Source organism: Coenobita brevimanus, chromosome 6 (genome assembly GCF_032717465.1).
Source record: "Coenobita brevimanus isolate Jiangsu-jjx chromosome 6, ASM3271746v2, whole genome shotgun sequence".
Taxonomy (NCBI): domain Eukaryota; kingdom Metazoa; phylum Arthropoda; class Malacostraca; order Decapoda; family Coenobitidae; genus Coenobita; species Coenobita brevimanus.
Window position 1 is genome coordinate 51,802,312 of NC_136959.1, and position 22,331 is coordinate 51,824,642.

Genomic DNA, 22,331 nt, shown 5'->3' on the forward strand with positions numbered 1-22,331 from the left:
CTTCTCTGCACACCCCTAAAACCAATCATGTTTACAGCCGCTCTTCTCTCACTGCTCCCATTCATCAGGCTTTCAAAATATTTTTTCCATCTGGTCCTTGCTTCATCTCCATGGGTTAATAATCTACCACCTGCATCCTTCACACTTTCACATTTCTTTCCGTGGTCACTTTTACATTTCCACACTTCTTTCCAGAATAACTTCCTATTTTCATAATAGTTTGCATTCATTTTTCTTCCTAGATCATCATTTACCTCCCTTTTCCTCTTCATTAGCCTCTTTATGTGTTTCTTGCTCTCAGTATATTCAGTTCTTATTTCAGTTGAACCCCTGTCCTGTAACCACTCAATCCACTTCTTCCTCTTTTCCTCCACTGCTTTCCTAACCTCTTCATCCCACCATACTGTACCTTTCTGCCTTTTTTGTTGCTCTTGCCACACCACACAATGCTTTAGCATTTCTAACTAAACAAGCCCTATATGCATTCCACAGGCTGTCCAGATCCATTTCATTCCAATTCATTGATTCTGACTCCCCCTACTTTGGTCCTGTATTCATCAGCCATTTCTTTGATCCTCAGCTGCACAACTTTCAGTCTTTCTCCCTGACTGCTCCTTTCTCTCTCCTGGTCCACCTCACTCCTTTCAGCTTGATCTTGCATACCACAGTCATATGATCTGACAGACCTCCACAACGTCCTCTCCCGGCCCTTGTACCAGCAGCAATTCCCAGCATCGACCTCTCAACAAGCAAGTAATCAATCAGGCGCCTTTCAACACGATCCCTGTTCCTTCTGTACAGTACCATGAATATATATGTGCATCTTTGTGTTTGAAATACAAGTTACAAATGCACAACCTCCTTTCCTGACACATTCGGTTCCCATTGTCATTTTCTCCTGATGCTCCATTACAACCCATTATGTTATCCTCAGGGCCAGTGCCTACTCTTCTAATCACATCATCCACTACAATCACTTTATATCTCCTGGACATTTCTCCCACTGCTTCATCCAGGTCATCCCAGAACCTTTTCTCTCTCACTCCAGTCATCACACGTTGCATACGCTATGATCAGAGCCACTTTCATTTTCTCAAACCTGAATTTGACATACATACATCTCATGCTGACACATTTATAGTCTCTCATTCCACTCTGCCACACCTCATTCATCAACAAAGACACTCCTTCCTTGCATCTTCCTTGCCCATTCATGTCCGATCTTACACATTTCACACCCTCCCACTCCTCCACTTCACACCCATTCATCTTTGTTTCACACAGTGCCATCACGGCATATCTCGCACTCTTGAACACATTCACCACTTCCACCCTCTTGCTGTCCTCATTCACACCTCTCACCTTCCACATGGCCATGTGAATCTGCCTATTTGGTTGGGGCCCTGGGCAATAATTGGGCCCTCTGAGGCTCTCTGAAACATTTGCCATGATTAAGTGAGTTTAGAAAGGGGAATCTGGGGGACTCTTAACCCACCTAGAAACTCCGGTTATTTGGTTACCACCCAGCGTAGTGAATGGTTTCCTGGGCACGTGAAACCATTTGGCTTGTCACTCAGTGTAGAGACCATAGGGCATCCCTACATTGAGTGAGTGGATGATGGGTGCCCCCTCTTAAAAAAAAAAAAAAAAAAAAAGTTGCTGTATTTCATTTCTGTAGCTGCCTTAAAATAAGAGCTTTAATCTCATCAAACTTTTAGTATCAGTATTGGAAGAACTAGCCTAGGCACTTAAATGCAGTGATTTGATCGAACAGTTGAACAAATGTACTATCCTATCTCTCTTAATGGGTTGTGAACCTCATTAGGGTCAGCCTGTCCTTGCAACAGGTTTGATATGTTACCACTGTAAAAGTTTAGCAATGAACATTCCTGTTTAAGTAAATGTGATTAGCAAAGCATGCTAATATTGGTATATATCAGTATAGCTACATCATACTGATATCAGCATATTTACCAGTAAGAAAGATACAGTTTGGTGGGTTGAGGAGGTTCAAAAAGCAGTAGAAGAAAATGACATGGTTTGGGTGGACAACTGGACTTATGAAAGGAGTTTAATGGGCATACTGGTGCACTGAGAGTAAGAAGCATGACAGGAAGTTAGTCAGTAGAAGAAGAGGAAACAACTAATGATAATTAGGATGAAAAGTGAATGGAAACTACCATATTCTGACCATAGGAAACTATTTTGAAAAGGGGTAGGGACATGCAGGTGATTGGGAAAAACTGAAAGGATGAGGGATGAGAGTAGAAAAGTACTAACAAATGAAGATGAAATAACGGGCAGATGGCAAGAATATGTTTAAATACTGTATTAGTGGATAAGAAATGTATTGAGCAGAGTGATGATCAGCATGAGTGGGTTTAGTAGTACACAGAGAATCCATAAGAGTTGAGTCCTTTATCATCCTGAAATATATTGAGCAGAATAGTGATGAACATGATTAGGTTTGGTAGTGCACAGAGAGAGAATCCATAAGAGTTGAGTCCTTCATCATCCTGCATTGAAAAATGAAAGTTTAAAGCTGATTAACACCAATATGGTGACTAGGTTGTACAAGATCAGATGTAATTTGTAACAGTATCATAAGCAGATAACTTTATTATTTTGTATAATACAGATTCCAGGTATATATGTGTATTTGATTCCATTTCCACTCAGTTGAGTAACCTTAACCTTGCCCTTAGTACTGAACAATTTTGGGTGATTTTAAAATACATAATGTTGAATTGTCATTGCATTCTACCAGGACTGACGACGCTGGTCTAGAATTCGAGCTGTTTGCAGAATTGTTTAATCTCACCCAGCTGGTAAAGCAACCAACCAGAATACCTGATAATCCTGACCATAATCCCCATCTCTTGGATTTATTCTTGACAAATAATCCAGATCAATACAGGATAGAGGTTCTGTCACCACTTGGATCCTCTGACCACGATCTCATCAAAGCCTCATTAGTTAACCCTCCCACACCTCCCAGTTCTGAACCTGTCAGGGTGACCCGATGGCACTTTGATAGGGCAAACTGGGATGAATTTGGAAATTATCTTGCTGACATTCCATGGCAGTCTTTCTTCTGTAGTGATCTCAATTCTACCCAGTCCCACATTTGCGACTTAATACTAGCTGGTATGGATTTATTCATACCAAGTCAACAGTTCACTAAAAGATCGAACTCTCCAAAATGGTTTGATGGCAACTGTGCCAGAGCAACAGCCCAAAAGTCATTAGCATATAACTCTTACTTGAAATAAAAAACATCTGAATCACTCTCCCAATTTAAAATTGCTAGAAATCATGCAAAAGCTGTATTAAATCTAGCTAAATCAAACGTTCTTCAAAGGCAACCGTCAAAACTACATAACAGTCTTAGTGACAATAGAATATTCTGGTCAACTCTTAATTCTTTCAATAATAACTTTAACAAGTCATCCTCTATTCCCCCACTAAAATCTTCAGATGGCAACATTACAAATGACCCACGTGGGAAAGAAGATATCTTTGCCAGTACATTTGCCAGGAATCTACCATAGACGATACCAGCCAGAATGTCCCAGTACTAGAACTTGACTCTCCCAAAATTGCCCCACCTAATATACAGACAAGATACGTAAAATCCATCCTAGACAATTTACCTACCAACAAAGCTCCAGGCCCAGATGGAATTCCGCCAATTGTTTTGGAAAAGTGTTTCCCTGGACTTGCCTCTGTTCTAGCTAAATTATTCCGACTATGCATACGTACTTCTTTATTCCCAAATTCATGGAAAGAAGCCAATATCTACCCAATTCTGAAGCAAGGAAGTTCGTCTGACCCCTCTGATTACAGACCAATAGCTGTCGCATCTTCTCTTGGTAAGGTATTTGAAACTTTAATTAATAAGCACATTGTTAAACATCTTGAATCCAACAACTTAATTAGCGATAGACAATATGGTTTTCGCCACGAAAGATCCAGCATTGACATACTCAGTCTCCTAACTCATACCATCCATCAATCAATTAGAAACTCATGCAGTAGCTCTTGATATTTCTAAAGCTTTCGACAGAGTATGACACCGTTCCCTGCTGTCCAAACTCCCTTGCTATGGACTAACGTCTTTTGTTCCTTTGATTTCTTCATATCTTAGTGACAGGAAAATAAGAGTTAAAGTAAATGATGTATATTCCAATTTCCACTCAGTTAACGCCTGCGTGCCGCAAGGATCAGTTCTGGCACCAACCCTGTTCGTGGTTCATATTAATGATCTCTTATCTGTCACCCACAATCCCATTCACTCATATGCAGATGACTCAACACTACCTAGTTCATTCACACGTAGACACCCATTTACAAAGTCTAATAACTCTACCTATCAACTCAGTACAGCCATCTCCATAAATCAAGATCTATCTACAATCAGTGAATGGGGACAAAACAACCTTGTCTCTTTTATTGCTAGTAAAACTAAATATATACAGATTACTAATAGACAGATATTGCCAGATTCGTACAGTACCTTCAGTGCTACTAATATTCCCATCTCCGAAAGTATTGAAATTCTCGCCGTCTCACTTAACAATGCCCTCAGCTGGACCTCTCATGTCAGATCACTTGCTAAAACCGCCTCATAGAAACTTTGATTATTGTACAGGATCTGTAACTTCTTCGCTGATGAGCCGTTGGCTATAATTTATAAGCGTCATGTGCGCTTTCAGCTTGAATATTGCTCACCCTTGTGGAATGGATATGGAGAGGTTTTATTAAAACAACTAGACAAAATTCGGAACAAAGCTGTTAGAATCATTAACAACCCTGCCATTACAAATAAACTACCTCCCCTGCAAGTAAGAAGGAATGTTGCCTCCCTTGCATTATTTTACAGATATTTTTTTGGCAAATGCTCAAACGAAGTTGCATCCATGGTGCCACCTCTCCATGCCTTCCCTCATGCTACACGGGCATCTGGTAGCGCTCGTGACTGGAATGTCACTCAGCCATATTGCAGAACTTCTGCCTATCAGAATTCTTTCATTCCCCAAACTGCATCTCTTTGGAACTCACTTCCCCAGAGTTGTTTCCCTCCAAAATTCAACCCACAGCTGTTCAAGTCTAACTGTTACAGATATTTTATGAACAGAGGACACCAGTAATCTGGTGTATGGGTTATATTTTTTATTCATTTGTTTTTCCTTTTTCCGTTCTGTTATTTAAAAAAGAAGGGAGGGGGGGCTGTTACAGGGGGTTTGTCTGTTTTCCAGTAGTGATATGTAGTGGTATTGCTGCTTGGGAAGTCAACCTTTGGGAATTAGCAGTATTTATTCTTCCTCTGCCCCACACATCAAGCATTAATTAAAGTATGATCGATAATAATGTTGTTTAATGTGCAGTTATGATTGAATTTATTGATTTTCAGGTGTTAGGTGAATCCTCATATATGGTGGATTACCATATACCTGAACTGCTAGTATTTCCTACAAACACACCTCTGTGGAACAGCCAGCTCTACAAGGCATCTGCCATTATTTTGCAAGACAAGGTATGGTAATGGCACAAGTCATATGATGTGTACTTTTTTTTTTTTTTTTTTTTTTTTTTTTTTTTTTAAGAGAGAGAGAGAGAGCATTGATCATGCTAATTTATCTAAGACTCTTAATTATCAGGCATCTCTCTGTTCCCAACCTGTCACAATTTTGAACAGTTTCTTTGCTTAATCCACATGTCTGGAAGTCTCTACACAGGAACTTACCATGTACCTTCCATGCTCTGCATCAGAGTGTTCATCCCTACCCACTCTCCAGCTTTCTCTCAACATGTCCAGACCATCTCAGCCTAGTGGTTTACATCACTTCTTCATCATCATCATCATCCAGATCTTCTTTCCCATCCTAGGGGAGGGTGAGGAGTAGCATTGTTCAGACAGCCCAAATTTGCCCAATCCAATGGGCTACACTTCCATTTACTCATCATTCAAGCCCCCGGAATCCTGGTTTTATCGGATACGCCAAAAACATTCGCCACATTTTGTAGCTTCACATAAACGTATCCGATAGAGTCAGTCCGGACGCTGATACGTTAGAAAGGGTGCCAAATCCCTGATCATGCACTTCTCCCCACACCATTCGTCCAGCCAGCTCGATCTCTTGTCAGTTCACTAGCCTCACCGACTTCCAAACCTCTCTTCCTCACACACCCATCCATCATATCTCTCCACCTTGTCCTTGGCCTACCTCGCCTCCTTCCTCCTTCAGATTCGCTCAGATATACCTTTTTCACCATTCTTTTGTTATCCATTCTCTCCACATGACCGTACCATCTCAGTACACTTTCTTCAGTTGTGATGTTCACCGACTTCCTCATTCCACATCTCTCACAAATCACATTATTTCGTATCCTATCCACCCTCTGTACTCCACATACATTCCTCAGCAGTCGCTTCTCCACTGCTGTTACTCTTGACTTTTCATTTTCATGCCACACTATAGTCTCACATCCATATGCTGAAGTTGGCATTAACACTCCTTCATGTAAACCTTGTGCAGCTGCATCACTCAAGCCTCTGTTTCTTATCAAGGCCTTCATTGCACCAGCTACTTTTCTTCCATTTATCACTCTTCCAACTTCTTTTGCACATTTTCCTCTCTTTTCTATCACTGTACCCAGGTATTTGAACTCTTGTCACCAATTCCAGTCTTTCTCGTTTCACTGTAACATCGCACTGGGAGTCAACGTCTCTCTCAGTAACCATCACTTTACTCTTTTCTACATTTACTCTCAAGGCACGATATTCACAGACATCAGTATAACTCTGCACTAGCCTACCAAGTTCTCATCCGGTATTTGCAAGCAGCACTGCATCATCAGCATACAACAAATTTGAGATATTCCATCTGTCACCATTCATTACCAACGCCATCCCCCTCTTCATTACTCGTGTTTTTATTTCTTTCATCACCACATCCATGTATATATTGAAGAACCATGGGGACATCACGCAACCTTGTCGCACGCCCACACTGATCGTGAACCATTCACTTAGATGCCCATTAACCCTTACACATGCTTCACTACCATCATAAAAACTCCTGACGGCACCTAGCAGCTTACCATCTATACCATACCTGCGCAAAACCTTCTCTGTCTACTTTGTCCTACTCTTTTTCCAGATCTGTGAATGCCATAAACACCTAATAGTCCTCCTCACAGGCCTTCCCCACTATCTCTCTCTCTGCAAATATTTGATCCAAACATCCTCTGCCACTCCTAAAGCCACCCTGTTCATCACTTACCAGGACTTTCGATATATCTCTTATTTTCACTATAATAATTCATCCATATACCTTCCCTAACACACTCAATAAACTTATGGCACGATAATTCTTGCACTCATTTCCCTCACCTTTATATTTGTATGTTTGTACAGGGTACAATCACACCCTTTTTCCACTCTACAGGCACAGTTTCACTCATCCATGCTTTCTTACATATCTTTAACAAGCACTTCATTCCATACTCTCCACTACACTTAAGCATCTCTGCATACACTTCATCAACCCCAGCTGCTTTCCCATTTTTCAGCTGCTTCACAGCATTCTTCACCTGTGTGAGTGTCACGTCTCCTGGCGCAGCATTCCTTCTCTGCACACCCCCAAAACCAATCATGTTTACAGCCGCTCTGATTTCTCTATTCCCATTCATCAGGCTTTCAAAATATTCTTTCCATCTGGTCCTTACTTCATCCCCATGAGTTAATAATCTACCACTTACATCCTTCATACTTTCCCATTTCTTTCTGCTGTCACTTATACATTTCCACAGTTCTTTCCAGAATAACTTGCTATTTTTAGAGTAATTTGCATTCATTTTTCTTCCTGGATATATACATATATACAGTATATAAATTATCATGACAAAAATGTGTACCTTAAAGTTTACTGCAGTACTTTTATTCGCAGGCCAGTTGTTTACCAGTGTTTCTGAGTAGTATCAAACCAGGAGATCATATAATTGATGGCTGTGCTGCCCCTGGAAATAAGACCTCATATATGGCAGCCATCATCAACAATAATGGGTAAGAATCTGTTGTAGCATCATTAGATTTTTTTTTTTTTTTTTTCTGCAGTTATTATGTTTTATGAAAATTTGTTTCCATGAATGTAAGATACATTTTTCTTACTGTTATAATACTAGTCAAATATACTGCAAAATGATTAGGTAGTAGTAATTGGGAAGCATTCCAGAAATACTGATTGGATGGTCAGCGACTGCATGTACCGTACCTGTAAATGCCATTATAACAAGGCATCAGTGTAAGGGGTGCAAATGATGAGGTGAAAGAGAGAGAGATTGTCCAGGTGCTTGAGGGTGCGAAAGTGGATGTATGTGGAGTAACTGAAACTAAATGGCGAGGAGTGAGTGTGAGAGAATGGGAGTATGGATGGGGTGTATGTGCAGGAGTAGGTGAGAATGAGAGGGCCAAAGAAGGAGTGTGTATTGTTGTGAGTAAAAGATGGAAGAAGAACATAAGAGAGTATGGATCAGTTGGCTCAAGGATTGTGTGGGTAAGATTGAAAGTTGGAATACATATGTATTTACCTATTTGTAGTATACAGGAATTGAGCAATGCTCGTGTTGTCCTGTCTCCATATCCACATATATCTAGTCTGCTTTTACACACATGAATGTTTTTCTCCTGCACCACCTTTTCGTCTAAGTCGTTCCAGATATTTATGTATTTACCTAATATACCTAATTGTGATGTACACAAAATGTGCTATGCTCTTGGGTTCCCGTCGCAGTTTCTCAGTAAGTCAAATTTAGCTTTAAACTTGTTTAAGTTTTTAGACTGGACGATCTCTTTGTCCAGGCTATTCCATAAGTCTATACTTCTGTAAGGAAAGTTATATTTCTTGATATCCTTCAAGCAGCTTGACTTTTTCAATTTCATTCTGTGTCCTCTTGTTGCTCTCTTATCCCATACAAACAGATCTTCTCGGTCAATTTTATCTACTCCTATCATGGTTCTAAACACTGCAATCATGTCTCCCCTCTTTCTCCTTTCCTCTAAGGAAGGCAAATGCAGCTTTTCCAGCCTCTCTCTGTATAACAGATCTGCCAGACTGGGGACCATCTTGGTTGCTGTTCTTTGTATTCTCTCAATCTTGTTTATAGTGTATCTATCTTTTTGTGTGGGGACCACACTACCACTGCATATTCTAACCTGGGGCAGATCATGGCCACTATTAATTTTTTCATCATCTCCTCATCCATATAATGAAATGCTACTCTTATGTTAGTCAAGAGTTTATATGTCTCTCTAACTATCTTGTTAATATGTTTTTCAGGTGACAAACTGTCTTGGACCAGCACTCCCAAATCTTTCTCTTTTCTCATTTTTGTGATTAATTCATTACCCAACAAATAACTCAGTGATGGCCTCCTGGTGCTTTTACCCATTTCCAATATTTTACATTTCTTTACATTAAATTTCATTTCCCACATCCGGCTCCAGTCATGTATCCTATCCAGATCCTCCTGCAGCATTTTACAATCCTCCTCAACCTCTACCTTCCTCAAGATCTTTACATCATCAGCAAACAGACTTGCATAATTGTTCACTCCATCTACCATATCATTTATGTAAATCAGGAACATTACTGACGCCAACACCGAGCCTTTAGGGACTCCACTCGTTACTTCCCTCCATCCAGACATCCTATCCTTTATTACTGTCCTCATTTGTCTCTCTTTCAAAAAGTCTCTCATCCATTCCAGGAGTTTCCCCTTCAGTCCTCTGTTATATTCTAGTTTCCACATTAGTCTCTTATGCGGTACCTTGTTGAAGGCCTTCTCTAAGTCTAAGTACACACAATCCACCCAACCATCTCTCTCCTGTACCATGTCAATCTCTCTTAAGTAAAAGCTCAACAAGTTGGAAACACATGACCTTCCACTTCTAAATCCAAACTGACATTCAGCCAAAATATTCATCTCTTCAAGATATTTTGTCCATCTGTCTTTCAGGATTCTCTGACACAATTTTGCGACCATGCTGGTTAGAGACACTGGTCTATAATTCAGGGGTTCTTCCCTGTTTCCTCCCTTATAAATTGGTACCACATTTGCCCTCTTCCATTCTTGTGGCACTTTCCCCTCTTCCAGAGAACACACGATTAAACTGTGAATTTTATCCGCTAGTTGTTCTCTGCATTCCTTCAGTACCCAGTTAGAAATTTCATCAGGTCCTGGGGCTTTCCTTACATCTTGAGTTTCCAGTAATTTATACACTTCCTGTACCTCCATATTTTATTTGCATTTGCAATATAAGGAAGCTATGAAGTGATTACCATATTTTATTCTACTGTGCCTTTATATTTTTAAAAACTTAGTAAGACTCATAAATACATAATAGTAAGTACTGTAACATCATTTGCCATCAGCCAGCTATAGTAATAGAAAGCCAAGCATAAGCATATAAATTTTTATGCGTCCCCGAAATACATGGCACTCTTTCATTAGATGAATAATAAAGACATAACATTTTATTTTTCAAAAACTAAACCCAGTCTCAGCAATTTCACGATATATGAGACACATTATATATCTCAACTCCTGGTCATTACCCAAATAATGAAACACAGCATTTATGTTGAAAAGTATGTAAAATCTTAGCTGGCCATTGTCTGGCCATAAGCCATAAATTTAAACAACATTAAGCTTAAAAGTATGTAACATCTTGGTTGTTAGCCAAATACAGGCCAGATCAGCCTACAGAGTTGGTGCATAGTGGTAAAAATACACCTGCTGTAAACCAAGAGACTGGATTTAACGAACTAGTAGTCAAGGATTGTCCCTCATATATGACATGATTAAAACCTGATTCAGTGAAATAAAGCATGAATGGCTAAGTACCATTCAGTGTATGCCAACCATATACTGTATGTAGGTAGTATAGTACACTGTAGTGGCTTTCATTACTCACATAAGAAATGCCATTCTTTTCTATATTTTAAGACAGTTTTCAGTCTAATATATCTTAAGTCACCTTGAAAAGCTTAGAGTTGAAGGTTCTCTGGTTTAAGTGAGCAATGCTTTTTGGCTGCAGTGTCTTTGGCCATGCTAAATATTCATTCTGAAGTTACACTCGAAGTAGGATATCATTTACTCAAACAAACACTAGTAACGTACACACGGTTGCCCATAACACCACGCCATCAGAAGATGTACACACACTCTCTTTGATTTACCAACTTTCATTCAGATATGAGTGTAGAGTTGCAAACCTTTTATGGTTTAGTGTAGTAATGAAGAAGCAGAGGTTAAACTGAGTTACAAACTTGTCATTCAACCCTTCATCTCAGTTACTGTCCTCTTATTGCCCCCATTTATTGCCTTCTTTCTTGTTAACTACATGCAGTAAATCACTTCTTTATTTAGACTACAGTGAGAAGAGTGACTGTAAATATTACAACTAAATAAAGACTGTAAGAGCTAAGGGTTGCAGGCAGTTCACACTTATGTCACCAGTGTGTGTGTGTATACAATACACCATTTACATACATAAACCCACAATTACTTACACACTGCCAGCACAGTAAGCCTAGTATACCTCACTCTCAGCTCACTGCTTTTGGGCTTGATCCCCATCCCCCCTACTTACCCATCTGTTATTCCAAACCTTTAATGGTTTTCAGTAAGATTATTCTTTATTAGGCTGCAAAACTGTGACAAGATAACAACACTCTTTCACACAGAATTAGGCTAAACAGTGAATGAAGTGTTGAATAAAAGGCATATTGATGTTTCTTCCATCTGTTTCTGATATGCCAAAATTGACTTTAAAATTGGCAGCAGTTTGATTATCGTAAAAAGTGCAGAAATCGTCGATATATCGGTTCGGCAAATCTTTCTGGTTAGAGCACTAGTCACTGGGTCTGCTTGGCCAGACAGACTGGGGGTTAAGCAACAATAGTAACTATAAAGACAGTGAAGTGACTTGTACTGTGTTAGTAATTTAAAGCTGTTCTTAGTATCAAAGAAAGCTATCTGTGTACAGTATCTCTATCTATTGCCACAGACAAATTGCCTCCATGCCACCTTGTGCCCCGCCATTTCACTGCCCTTCCTCCAGCTCACAGCCCCTCTCTCATGTACAGTCGCCAAACTTTCCACCTGGGCCACCTAGCTGCGAGAGGTGAGTAATGGGTGCTGGCAACAGTGTATCTGTTTGTTCGTGTGTACATGCACGAGGAAAGGTCGGATCATTGACTGTCGTCCTCCGTAGTGAACCTCAGAGTTCATCCCAATAATCAATCGACAATTTTTAGCCGACAGAATTTCAAAGGAACTTCTTGAAAGTACTGTATTAGATAATGCGAGTATTGAAAACAGTAAGTAAAAAAATCTAAAAGACCGCATGTCTACATATACTACATATTTATAAACGTATTCTTTTTCATTATTACATGATAAACCCATGGCTAAAAATTGTCTACTGAATATTGGGACGATGAATCGTCGTGTGACCGGCCCTTACGGTAGAAAAATAGATGCCGGTGTCTGTTCATTTTGCATTTCGCTAGTCCTGGGCCGGTCTCCATTAAACCTATTGAAATACCATTCTTGATCCAAGACATGATTAGATAAGTTAGGTCATTAGTCGTTACAGGATTACTCATTGGGCGGATATTAATTTAAACTAAGTAGAAGAGATAGGAACTGTAGATGTCGGAGATTGAAACATGTTCGTTGAGGCAGAATACTGCCTCGAGTCAGCTAGTCATGAGTCGACTGACGTGATGTGTCCACCCCTGAGTGTTCCAACCTGTAATGATAATTTCATGTTCGTTATGTTGCATTTACCAGTCACATAAGTAATATCACAGGCAGTGGTGATATAAGTGTCCCAACAATTCATGATTCAATAGCAATTGTGCTTAAAATGACTGGAAGCTTTTGTATACTGTGATGGAGAGGTGGTGTCATCATCTTGCTATAATGTTGAGATAATGTTCAGTGAATAATCGATGAGCGTGTAAATGTGTGACCTCATACATAAGCGGCACTGCTCACAATCAGTTTTCCATGTAATGACCATAGTCATGTGAAATATGATACAGTAAGTAATTATCAGAGCTGATATAATAGCCACATTCGACAACAATATGCACAAACTCTTTGCCTGTTGAAGTGACAGTATTTTAACCTCGTGGTGCACCAGAGAACACATAAAAACATCTACCTGAAGTACTACCAACTTGGAAATAAGCAAGCGTTAACAGTGTCTGAACATCATCCTAATGTTTATTGGTCAGTGTCATTCATGATGTGAATATGGCAGGTAATCTTACTTGTAACTGGACTTAGATGTTAGGTAAATGCATTCCTCTTCAACCTATACTGATAATGGTATCAAGTGATAACACTATGAAATGGAATGACTGATATAAGGAGAGAGTGAGAGAGAGAAAGGCTCAGAGCGATTCCAGTATATAGTGCATTAACATGTTATTGGAATTATGTAAAAACAACATAGAAAATAAAATGTTTAGCATTGTTAAGAATGCAGATATTTAGTAGAGTGCTAATGGATCTCAAAAACTAGTTGGGCAATTATTATCACAGGCGGTATGGATAACGTAACCCCCCCCCCCCGTCCGGCGCCTGCCCTGGCCTTCAATATGCAAAGCTCCCCCCTTAGGCAGCTCTCCCACCGGCTCGACCAGTTGCAGGAAACCTGACGCATGGAATTGTTTCGTGCCACAGGTTGCACGGACCAAGGCCAAATAAGTATAGTATTATATATACTATTGTGTTATATATAATAGTATATATTTATATCATAATATTATATATATTACCTTACTATGAAATTAATATAGTAAAATTTATTTGGCCTTGGTCAGTGCGACCTGTGGCACACAACAATTTTCCGTGCAAACACCTTCATGCAACTGGCTGAGCCGATGGGAAAGCCGCCTTACTCCTGAGACATTTTTCTCCCCACCCAAATCCTGAGACATTTTTCTCCCCACCCAACAACATACCCAGCCATCTATGGGATGAACTCTGACTCTGACGAAGGTTCACTACGGACGAAGAGAGTTGATGATCCGAACTTTCGTCGAGCATGTACACACGAACAAACAGATACACTGTTGCCAGCACCCGTTACCCACCTCTTGCAGCTAGGTGGCCCAGGTGGAAAGTTTGGCGACTGTACCTCTCCACCCCATCCTTCCGTCTCATCCTTGGCCTCCCATTCCCTTTCCCCCTCAACTTCACTCACATACACTCTCCTCATTAGTCTCTCACTCTCCATCCTCTCCACATGGCCAAACCACCTCAGTGTATTTCTCCTAACACTTCCTATCACATTCACATCCACACCACAATGCTCTTTCACTTCCTTATTTATCAGTCTCTCTCTTCATGTAACTATCTATCTATCTATAGCCCGATGCCCTAATCCCGCAAAGGGTGGCCGCAGACAAAATGCCTCCAAGTCACTCTGTCACCCACCATTTGACTACCCTCCTCCCAACTCACCCTCCCCCCTCCCTCGTATACCTCTCAACTCCATCCCTCCACCTCATCCTTGGTCTACCCCTCCCTCTCCCTCCCTCCACCTCACCTACATACACCCTCTTAGTCAGTCTTTCATTCTCCATTCTCTCCACATGTCCAGACCACCTCAGTGTATTTCTCCTAATCTTCTCAACCACATCCACATCCACCCCACAACGTTCCTTCATTTCTTCATTCGTCAACCTGTCCCTCCATGTCACTCCACATGCTCCTTTCAAGTAACTCATTTCCACTGCTTTCATTCTTGACTTGTTCCCCTCTTGCAAGGTCCACGCCTCGCTTCCATATGTCAGGGTAGGGATCACAATACTATCATGCAGTGACTTCTTAACTTCCATATCACCTCCCTATTTCTCATCACTGCTTTCAGTGAACCAACAACCTTCCGTCCCTGCTGTACCCTTTCACGCACTTCATCCCCCAAAGTTCCATCCTTACTCATCACACTACCCAAGTACTTGAATGCACTCACATTCTCCATATCCTCACCATCCAACCTCACTATACATTCTGTGACTTCATTCCTCTCAATCACCATAACTTTACTTTTGTTTACATTAACTTTCAGCTTCCTCCTCCCACACACTGTCCCAAATTCATTCACCAAACCTTGCAACTCCCATTCATCTTCACTCAACAATACTGTATCATCAGCAAACATCAACACCGGAATCTTCCAAATCACCCTGATTCATTAGAGCCACCCCCATATCCACTGCCCTACCTTGCACCTCCTTCATAACCCCATCCATGTATATATTAAACAGCCATGGAGACATCATACAACCCTGTTTCAGTCCCACATTGAGATCAAAGAACTCACTCAGCTCACCATCCACTCGCACCATAGCCCTGGCTCCTTCGTACATACTCTTCACAGCATTCAACAATTTCCCCTCCACCCCATATATTCTTAATACCTTCCACATACTTTGCCTATCTGTTCTGCCATAAGCTTTCTCCAAGTCCATGAAGGCAGCATACACTTTCTTTCCCTTCTCTAGATACTTCTCCACTAAACATCTTAGAACAAATATCTGATCTACACACCCTTTTCCCTTCCTAAATCCCCCTTGTTCTTCTCCAACTAGCTCCTCTGTCATATGCCTAACCCTATCAATGAGTATTCTACCATATATGTTACCAGTCACACTAAGAAGGCAAATACCCCTATGGTTACCACATACTTCTCTCTCCCCATTTCCTTTGTATAAAGGAACAATTATACCTGATTTCCAGTCCTCTGGAACCCTTCCCTCTTCCCAAGCCAATCTACACAACTTCCACTCCACAGCAATCTCACTCCCATACCTCAGCATTTCACTACACACTCCATCAGTTCCGGGGGCCTTTCCCATCTTGATCTTCTTCATTGCTTCCACTACTTCCGCCCTACTGATCTCTTCCACCCTCCTCTCATCTCTTCTTCTCCCAGCCATTCCCCAACCACTTCTACTCGCATTGCTCTCACTCACTACATTCAACAAATCCTCAAAGTGCTCCTTCCATCTCCTCAATTTCTCTATCTTCTCCACCAACAATCTATTATTCCTATTTTTCACTCCCCTACTATATCCCCTTTCACACTGCCCTACTTTCTTTACCTCCTTCCAAAACAATTTCTTACTCTTCCTTAATTTCACACTCAGATTCCTCCCAAACTCTTCATCCACTTTCTTTTTTACTCTCCTTCACCAGTCTCTTCACCTCCCTTCTCCTGCTCACATATACCTCTCTCTTCTCTCACTCATCTTCTCCCCTACCTCTACTCGCTAACTATTCATTATATGCCTTCTTCTTTTGTTCCACAGCTCGTTTCACCTCATCATTCCACCATGCTGTCCCTGGCACACCCTTGCATCTCCTCACTCCACAAACCACCTCACACGCTGCGCCTATCTCTTCCGTGAATATCTTACATAAGTCTTCCACCCCTTCCTTTTGCTCTAGCTCATACCTTCCCAATCTTTCTTCCTCTATACTCTTATACTCTGCCATTTTCTCACAATCTTGCAAATTCTCCACTCTTCTCACAGGAGCTGTTTCCTCCTGGCTTCTCCTTCGTCTCCTTAACCATTTTCTTTGCAGCTTTATCTTGGCCATCACTAAGTGATGGTCCGAGACTCCATTCCCCCACCCTCTCCACACCCTTGCATCCAACACTTGTCTTCTCATTCGCTCATCCACACACACGTAGTCTATCATTGCCTTTCGTTCAACAAGTTCACCATCCATCCTCCTCATTACTCTCCATGTATTCTGGTGGATCATCTTATGCCGAAAGTTGGTGTTGGCTATTGTCAACCCCTTACCAGCACAGATGTCCACCAGAGCACTATCATTCCCATCTACTTCAGCTGGCACAGCCCACTGACCAACCACTCCATCCACTCGTACATTCCCAACTTTGCCATTCATGTCTCCATTCAAAAGCACTCTCTCGCTCCTCTCAGATTTGTCCATACATGCTTCTACTGTCGCCCAAAACTCATCTTTCACTCTTGCCACTCGGTCCTCTGTCGGAGCATACACACACACAATCGCCCATGCTTGTATACCTACTTTCATCCTCACCCATACAATCCTTGCACCTACTGTTCCATACTCTCTTATATTCTCGTTCCACTTCTTGCTTATCATCAGACATACTCCCTCTCTTGCCCTCTCATTCTCATTAACTCCCGCACATATACCCAAACCTTATTCCCATTCTCTCACCCTTTCACCTTTCCATTTAGTTTGTCAATCCACATATATCCACTTTTGCATCCTCAAGCACCTGAACAATCTCTCTCTCTCTTTCACTTCATCATTCACTCCTCTCACATTCCATGTCCCCACCCTCAGAATGTCCTTTGTCCGTTCCTAAGTCGTCAACGTATGGTCCGTCCTGGTCCGAGGCGCTTTATTCACTTGTTTAGTTAGTTCTTTTTACGGGGTGGGGCACTAACCCACCACCAACCCTTTTAGTCACCTCGTACGACAAGCAGGGATACTGAGGGAGTATTCTTGAACCCCCCCTACCCCCAGGGGGGAGCATGTAACCACATGCTCAAATATCTCATTTCCACTGCTATCACTCTTGACTTGTGTCCTTCCAACAGGGTCCAAGCTTCACTTCCATACATTAGAGTTTGTGTCACAATACCATCATGCAACAACTTTTTTACTTCCATGCTCACTTCCCTATTTTCTTATCACTGCTTTCAAAGAAACAGCCACCTTTCTTCCGTGTCGTACCCTTTCAAGCACTTCATCCTCCAAACTTCCTTACTCATCACACTACCGAAGTACGTATACTTAAATGCAGTCACATTATCAGTTTCCTCACCATCCAACCTCACTGTACATTCAGTGACTTCATTCTCTCAAAGACCATAACTTTTTTCTACATTTACCTTTAGATTCTGTTTCTTACCCACTCTCCCAGACTCAATCACCAAGTCTTGCAATAATAATCTTTTTCTAGAAATATACATTGATTGTAAGTGGATGGGTGATACCATCACCCCTGTCACATGAAGAACATATTTTGGAAAGTGGAGGTTGTAAGAAATTGGGTTTTTAAATTTGTGAATTTGTACAGTTTGTATTGTATATCAGCAAGTACCTGATTTAAAACAGAAGCATTGTGGCCAGTGACCGGAGCAGCAAACGGTATAGCGACATGGTTCAGCTTCTCGAACAACGAGGGGCTACATGTGTCACATCATTAAGGAAGGATTTCACTGACCTGACTCCAGACCAGTACCCTGATGTCCAGTGCATCTTCCTTGATCCCACATGTTCAGGCTCTGGTAAGATTCAAGAGTGGATATTTCTAGCCCTTATGTATTACAGTAGAATATACAGGTATAGCACCTGTATACTGTTACATTAACATGTTATTTTTAAAGTATTGCTCTCTCTTGGGGATGGGGCCATTATGACATGGCAGGGTAAACCAGCTCTGCTGTCAGTCCCTGCTGCGGATGTCACAGACTGCACCACACAGTTGACCCTCGTGCAGTGTGGTTCTTTGAGGATCTGTCCCTTCTCCCCTTGGGGCTAAGACGCGAATGAATGTGCGTATGTGTGGATGAGTAAATTGGGAGTGTGTTGTCCTGTCTCAGCTACCTCCCTTTCTTTGGGGGAAGCAGCCTAGGTATATAGATAGATAGATAGCCTTCTCCTGTAAAACCTTTGACAGGGGATGGCTGTAATAATCAAAGTCGTTGAGTTGGTGCGTTAGTTATTTGTTTGTGTGAATGAATGAGTGAATGAATTGTAGTGGCTTGGTTACAGATACATGATATGGGCAGAGCTGGGCACTTCCACAATCACTTCTGCAAACTGCAAATTCCACAATTGTGGGAGTGTGATTTCATTTGCAGATTTGAGTTTGCGACAAATTTTACGCAAATTTGCGGTTGTGCGTTTGTGAAAGTACAGTATAGTGGGCTTGCATACTGCGCGAGCTCAGAGTGCGCAAATGACCAAAAATCATAACCAAAATCCTTGAATGCGCGAGTTTACCTCACAGAACGCGAGGTAGAGGCAAGGAGTGGCTCAAAAACGCCATTTTCCATTAGTATGCGACCCCCCCCCCCACATACACACAGCGCGCCAATAGTGACCTAGAGGTTTGTGAGGAAGGTGGTCAAGAGGAGTCTACAGTAAGATCTCGACAATAACGTTTTTGGCAATAACAGTTAGTTAGAATAGATACCCAGTTTCTGTAATAATGATGGTTATTTTGCGAATACCAAGTTGTTATACTGCCAATATGTCCATAACAAGATGAGGAATGAAACAGACAAGCAAGAAGAGGTGAAGGAAATTGCCAAAAATGTGAGCAGTAGCGAGGAGGAGAGGGAGGATCCACCCCTCACCACCTCCCCTGACTTGCCCACCACCGTCCCCTCCTCCTCCACTATCCCACCTGACTCACCAGCCGCCTCCACCTCCATCTCCACAATCCCACCTGACTCACCTACTTCACCTGGCATACCTCCAACCCCCACCATAATGACTGTTGCTGCATTCTGGAAGAAATGTAACATTTGACAGGCCGTAAATTTCTTTCGTCAAAGCCTAGAATAATACAACATTGGTAACCGTTAAACAAGTGTGGTGCAGCCAGGGTGGCAGCGGAGGCACCCTAGGTGTGTTGCCGTGCCACAGAACCCCTGTTATTGGTCCATCAGGCCTGTTGTCTACTGTTGTTAAGGTGACCATCCATATTTTCGTTATTGTAGCTAGCCTCTGTAGTACGATTTCTGAAAAATTTGACCTTTATTCTGTTTCTACGGGCCAAAAAATATCCAGATATGAGGGGGTACCGCCCATATGTTATTTTTCCCATAAGATTATGTATTCTTAGTGCGCGATTTCACAGTGCACGAGGACCAGGACTGCCCAATCTCTTGCGCACTGTGCGAGCTCTCCATACTTTCGCAAATGCAAACCTGCCTGCAAACCAGCCTGACCTCTGAGAACTTTGAGCAGTTTATTTTTATGAAGGGCAACATGGACCTGCTCAAGATGGAGTTGTCTCAGTTGTTGGAGGAGTCTGACTGTGACTGAGGAGGTTAGAGCTGAGGAATAGAGGTGGATTTGTATTTCAACTTGTCAGATGTAAGGTGTGAAGTGTAAAAATTTAAGTCATTTATCTACAATAGTGAATGATACACCCTTGTTTTTTTGTAAAAACAGTCTAATATAGTAATATAATTATTTGAAATATTCATTTTAGTTGTACGATAAATGTAGTTTTATATACCCTATTCAGTACTACAGACAGTTTCCAAACTTCATGAAGTCACTTTTTGTTAGAATAGAGTAAGTAAAGATATACTTGTAGTGGATGAGTAACTAATGATGATTTTTAACCCCTCTATCTATCTATCTATTGCCAGACGCCTCAATCCCGTTTGGGGTGGCCACAAACAAATCGCCTCCAAGTCGCCCTGTCGCCCGCCATTTCACTGCCCTGCTCCCAACTCACACCCCCCTCTCTCATATACCTCTCCACCCCATCCCTCCATCTCATCCTCGGCCTCCCCCTCCCTCTTCCCCCCTCCACCTCACTCACATACACTCTCTTCGTCAGTCTTTCACCCTCCATCCTCTCCACATGGCCAAACCACCTCAGTGTGTTCCTCATAACGCTTCCTATCACATCCACATCCACACCACAACGCTCCTTTATATCCTCATTCGTCAGCCTGTCTCTCCACGTGACTCCACAGGCTCCTCTTAAATAACTCATTTCCACTGCTCTCACTCTTGACTTGTGTCCTTCCAACAATGTCCAAGCTTCACTTCCGTACGTTAGAGTTAGTATCACAATACTGTCATGTAGTAACTTCTTCACTTCCATGCTCACTTCCCTGTTTCTTATCACTGCTTTCAAGGAACCAGCAGCCTTTCTTCCCTGCTGTACCCTTTCAAGCACTTCACCCTCCAAACCTCCATCCTTACTCATCACACTACCCAAATACTTAAACGTACTCACATTTTCCAATTCCTCGCCATCCAACCTCGCTGTACATTCACTAACTTCACCTCTCTCAAAGACCATCACTTTACTCTTCCCTACATTCACCTTTAGGTTCCGTTTCTTACACACTCTCTCAAACTCATCCACCAAGCCTTGCAGCTCCCCTTCGTCTTCACTCAACAACACAGTATCATCTGCAAACAACAGTGCAGGGAGTTTCCAAACACTATCCTCTCTCACCAGGGCCACTCCAACATCCACTACCCTACCTTGTACCTCTTTTATTACCCCATCCATGTACAGATTGAACAACCGTGGAGACATGACACATCCCTGTTTCAACCCAACTTTCAAAGAGAAAAATTCACTTAGTTCACCATCCACACGCACTGCAGCCTTCGCACCATCGTACATACTCTTCACAGCATTCAACAACTTCCCATCTACTCCATATATTCTTAACACTTTCCACAATCCTTGGCTATCCACCCTGTCATATGCTTTCTCCAAATCCATGAAAGCCGCATACAACTTCTTTCCCTTCTCTAGAAACTTTTCCACTAAAGATCTAAGAATGAATATCTGATCTACACAACCTCTTCCCTTCCTAAAACCTCCCTGTTCTTCTCCAACTAATTCCTCTGTTCTTTCTCTAATTCTGTCTATAAGTATCCTACCATACACTTTTCCTATCATACTAAGAAGACAAATGCCTCTATGTTTACCACACACTTCTTTTTCCCCTTTTCCTTTGTACAAGGGAATAATTATACCTGACTTCCAATCCTCCGGGACTCTACCTTCCTCCCAGGCCAATCTGCACATCTTCCACATAAATTCTACTACTATCTCTCCCCCATGCTTCAGCATTTCACCACACACTCCATCAATTCCTGGGGCTTTCCCCGATTTAACTTTCTTCATTGCTTCCACAACTTCTGTCCTACTGATTTCTTCCTGTCTTCTCACCTCCCTCCTTCTCCCAGCCATTCCCCAGCCACTTATACTCGCATTACTTCCATCCTCTATGTTCAACAATTCCTTAAAGTGTTCTCTCCATCTGCTCACTTTTTCTCCCTTCTCCACCAGTAATCTACCATTTTTATCTTTCACTCCCCTGCTAACTTCACTTCCACCCTGTCTTACTCTTTTCACTTCTCTCCAGAACATTTTCTTACAGTCCCTCCACTTTACACTCAAATTCCTTCCAAATTCCTCATCCACTCTCTTCTTACTCTCTCTTACTAATCTTTTCACCTCTCTCTTC

The 22,331-nt window shown here is 41.7% G+C and overlaps 1 protein-coding gene across 3 annotated transcripts in view; it reads left to right on the plus strand.

Moving 5' to 3' along the window:
- Positions 1-22,331, plus strand: part of Nsun5 (Nop2/Sun-like domain containing protein 5) — a 146,140-nt gene that overhangs the window by 65,579 nt on the left and 58,230 nt on the right. For all 3 annotated transcript variants that reach the window (XM_080272271.1, XM_080272264.1, XM_080272276.1), the window contains 3 exons: positions 5,414-5,536; positions 7,953-8,068; positions 18,208-18,380. In XM_080272271.1, the coding sequence (XP_080128397.1) occupies positions 5,414-5,536; positions 7,953-8,068; positions 18,208-18,380 (412 nt within the window). The remainder of the gene's footprint in view (positions 1-5,413; positions 5,537-7,952; positions 8,069-18,207; positions 18,381-22,331) is intronic.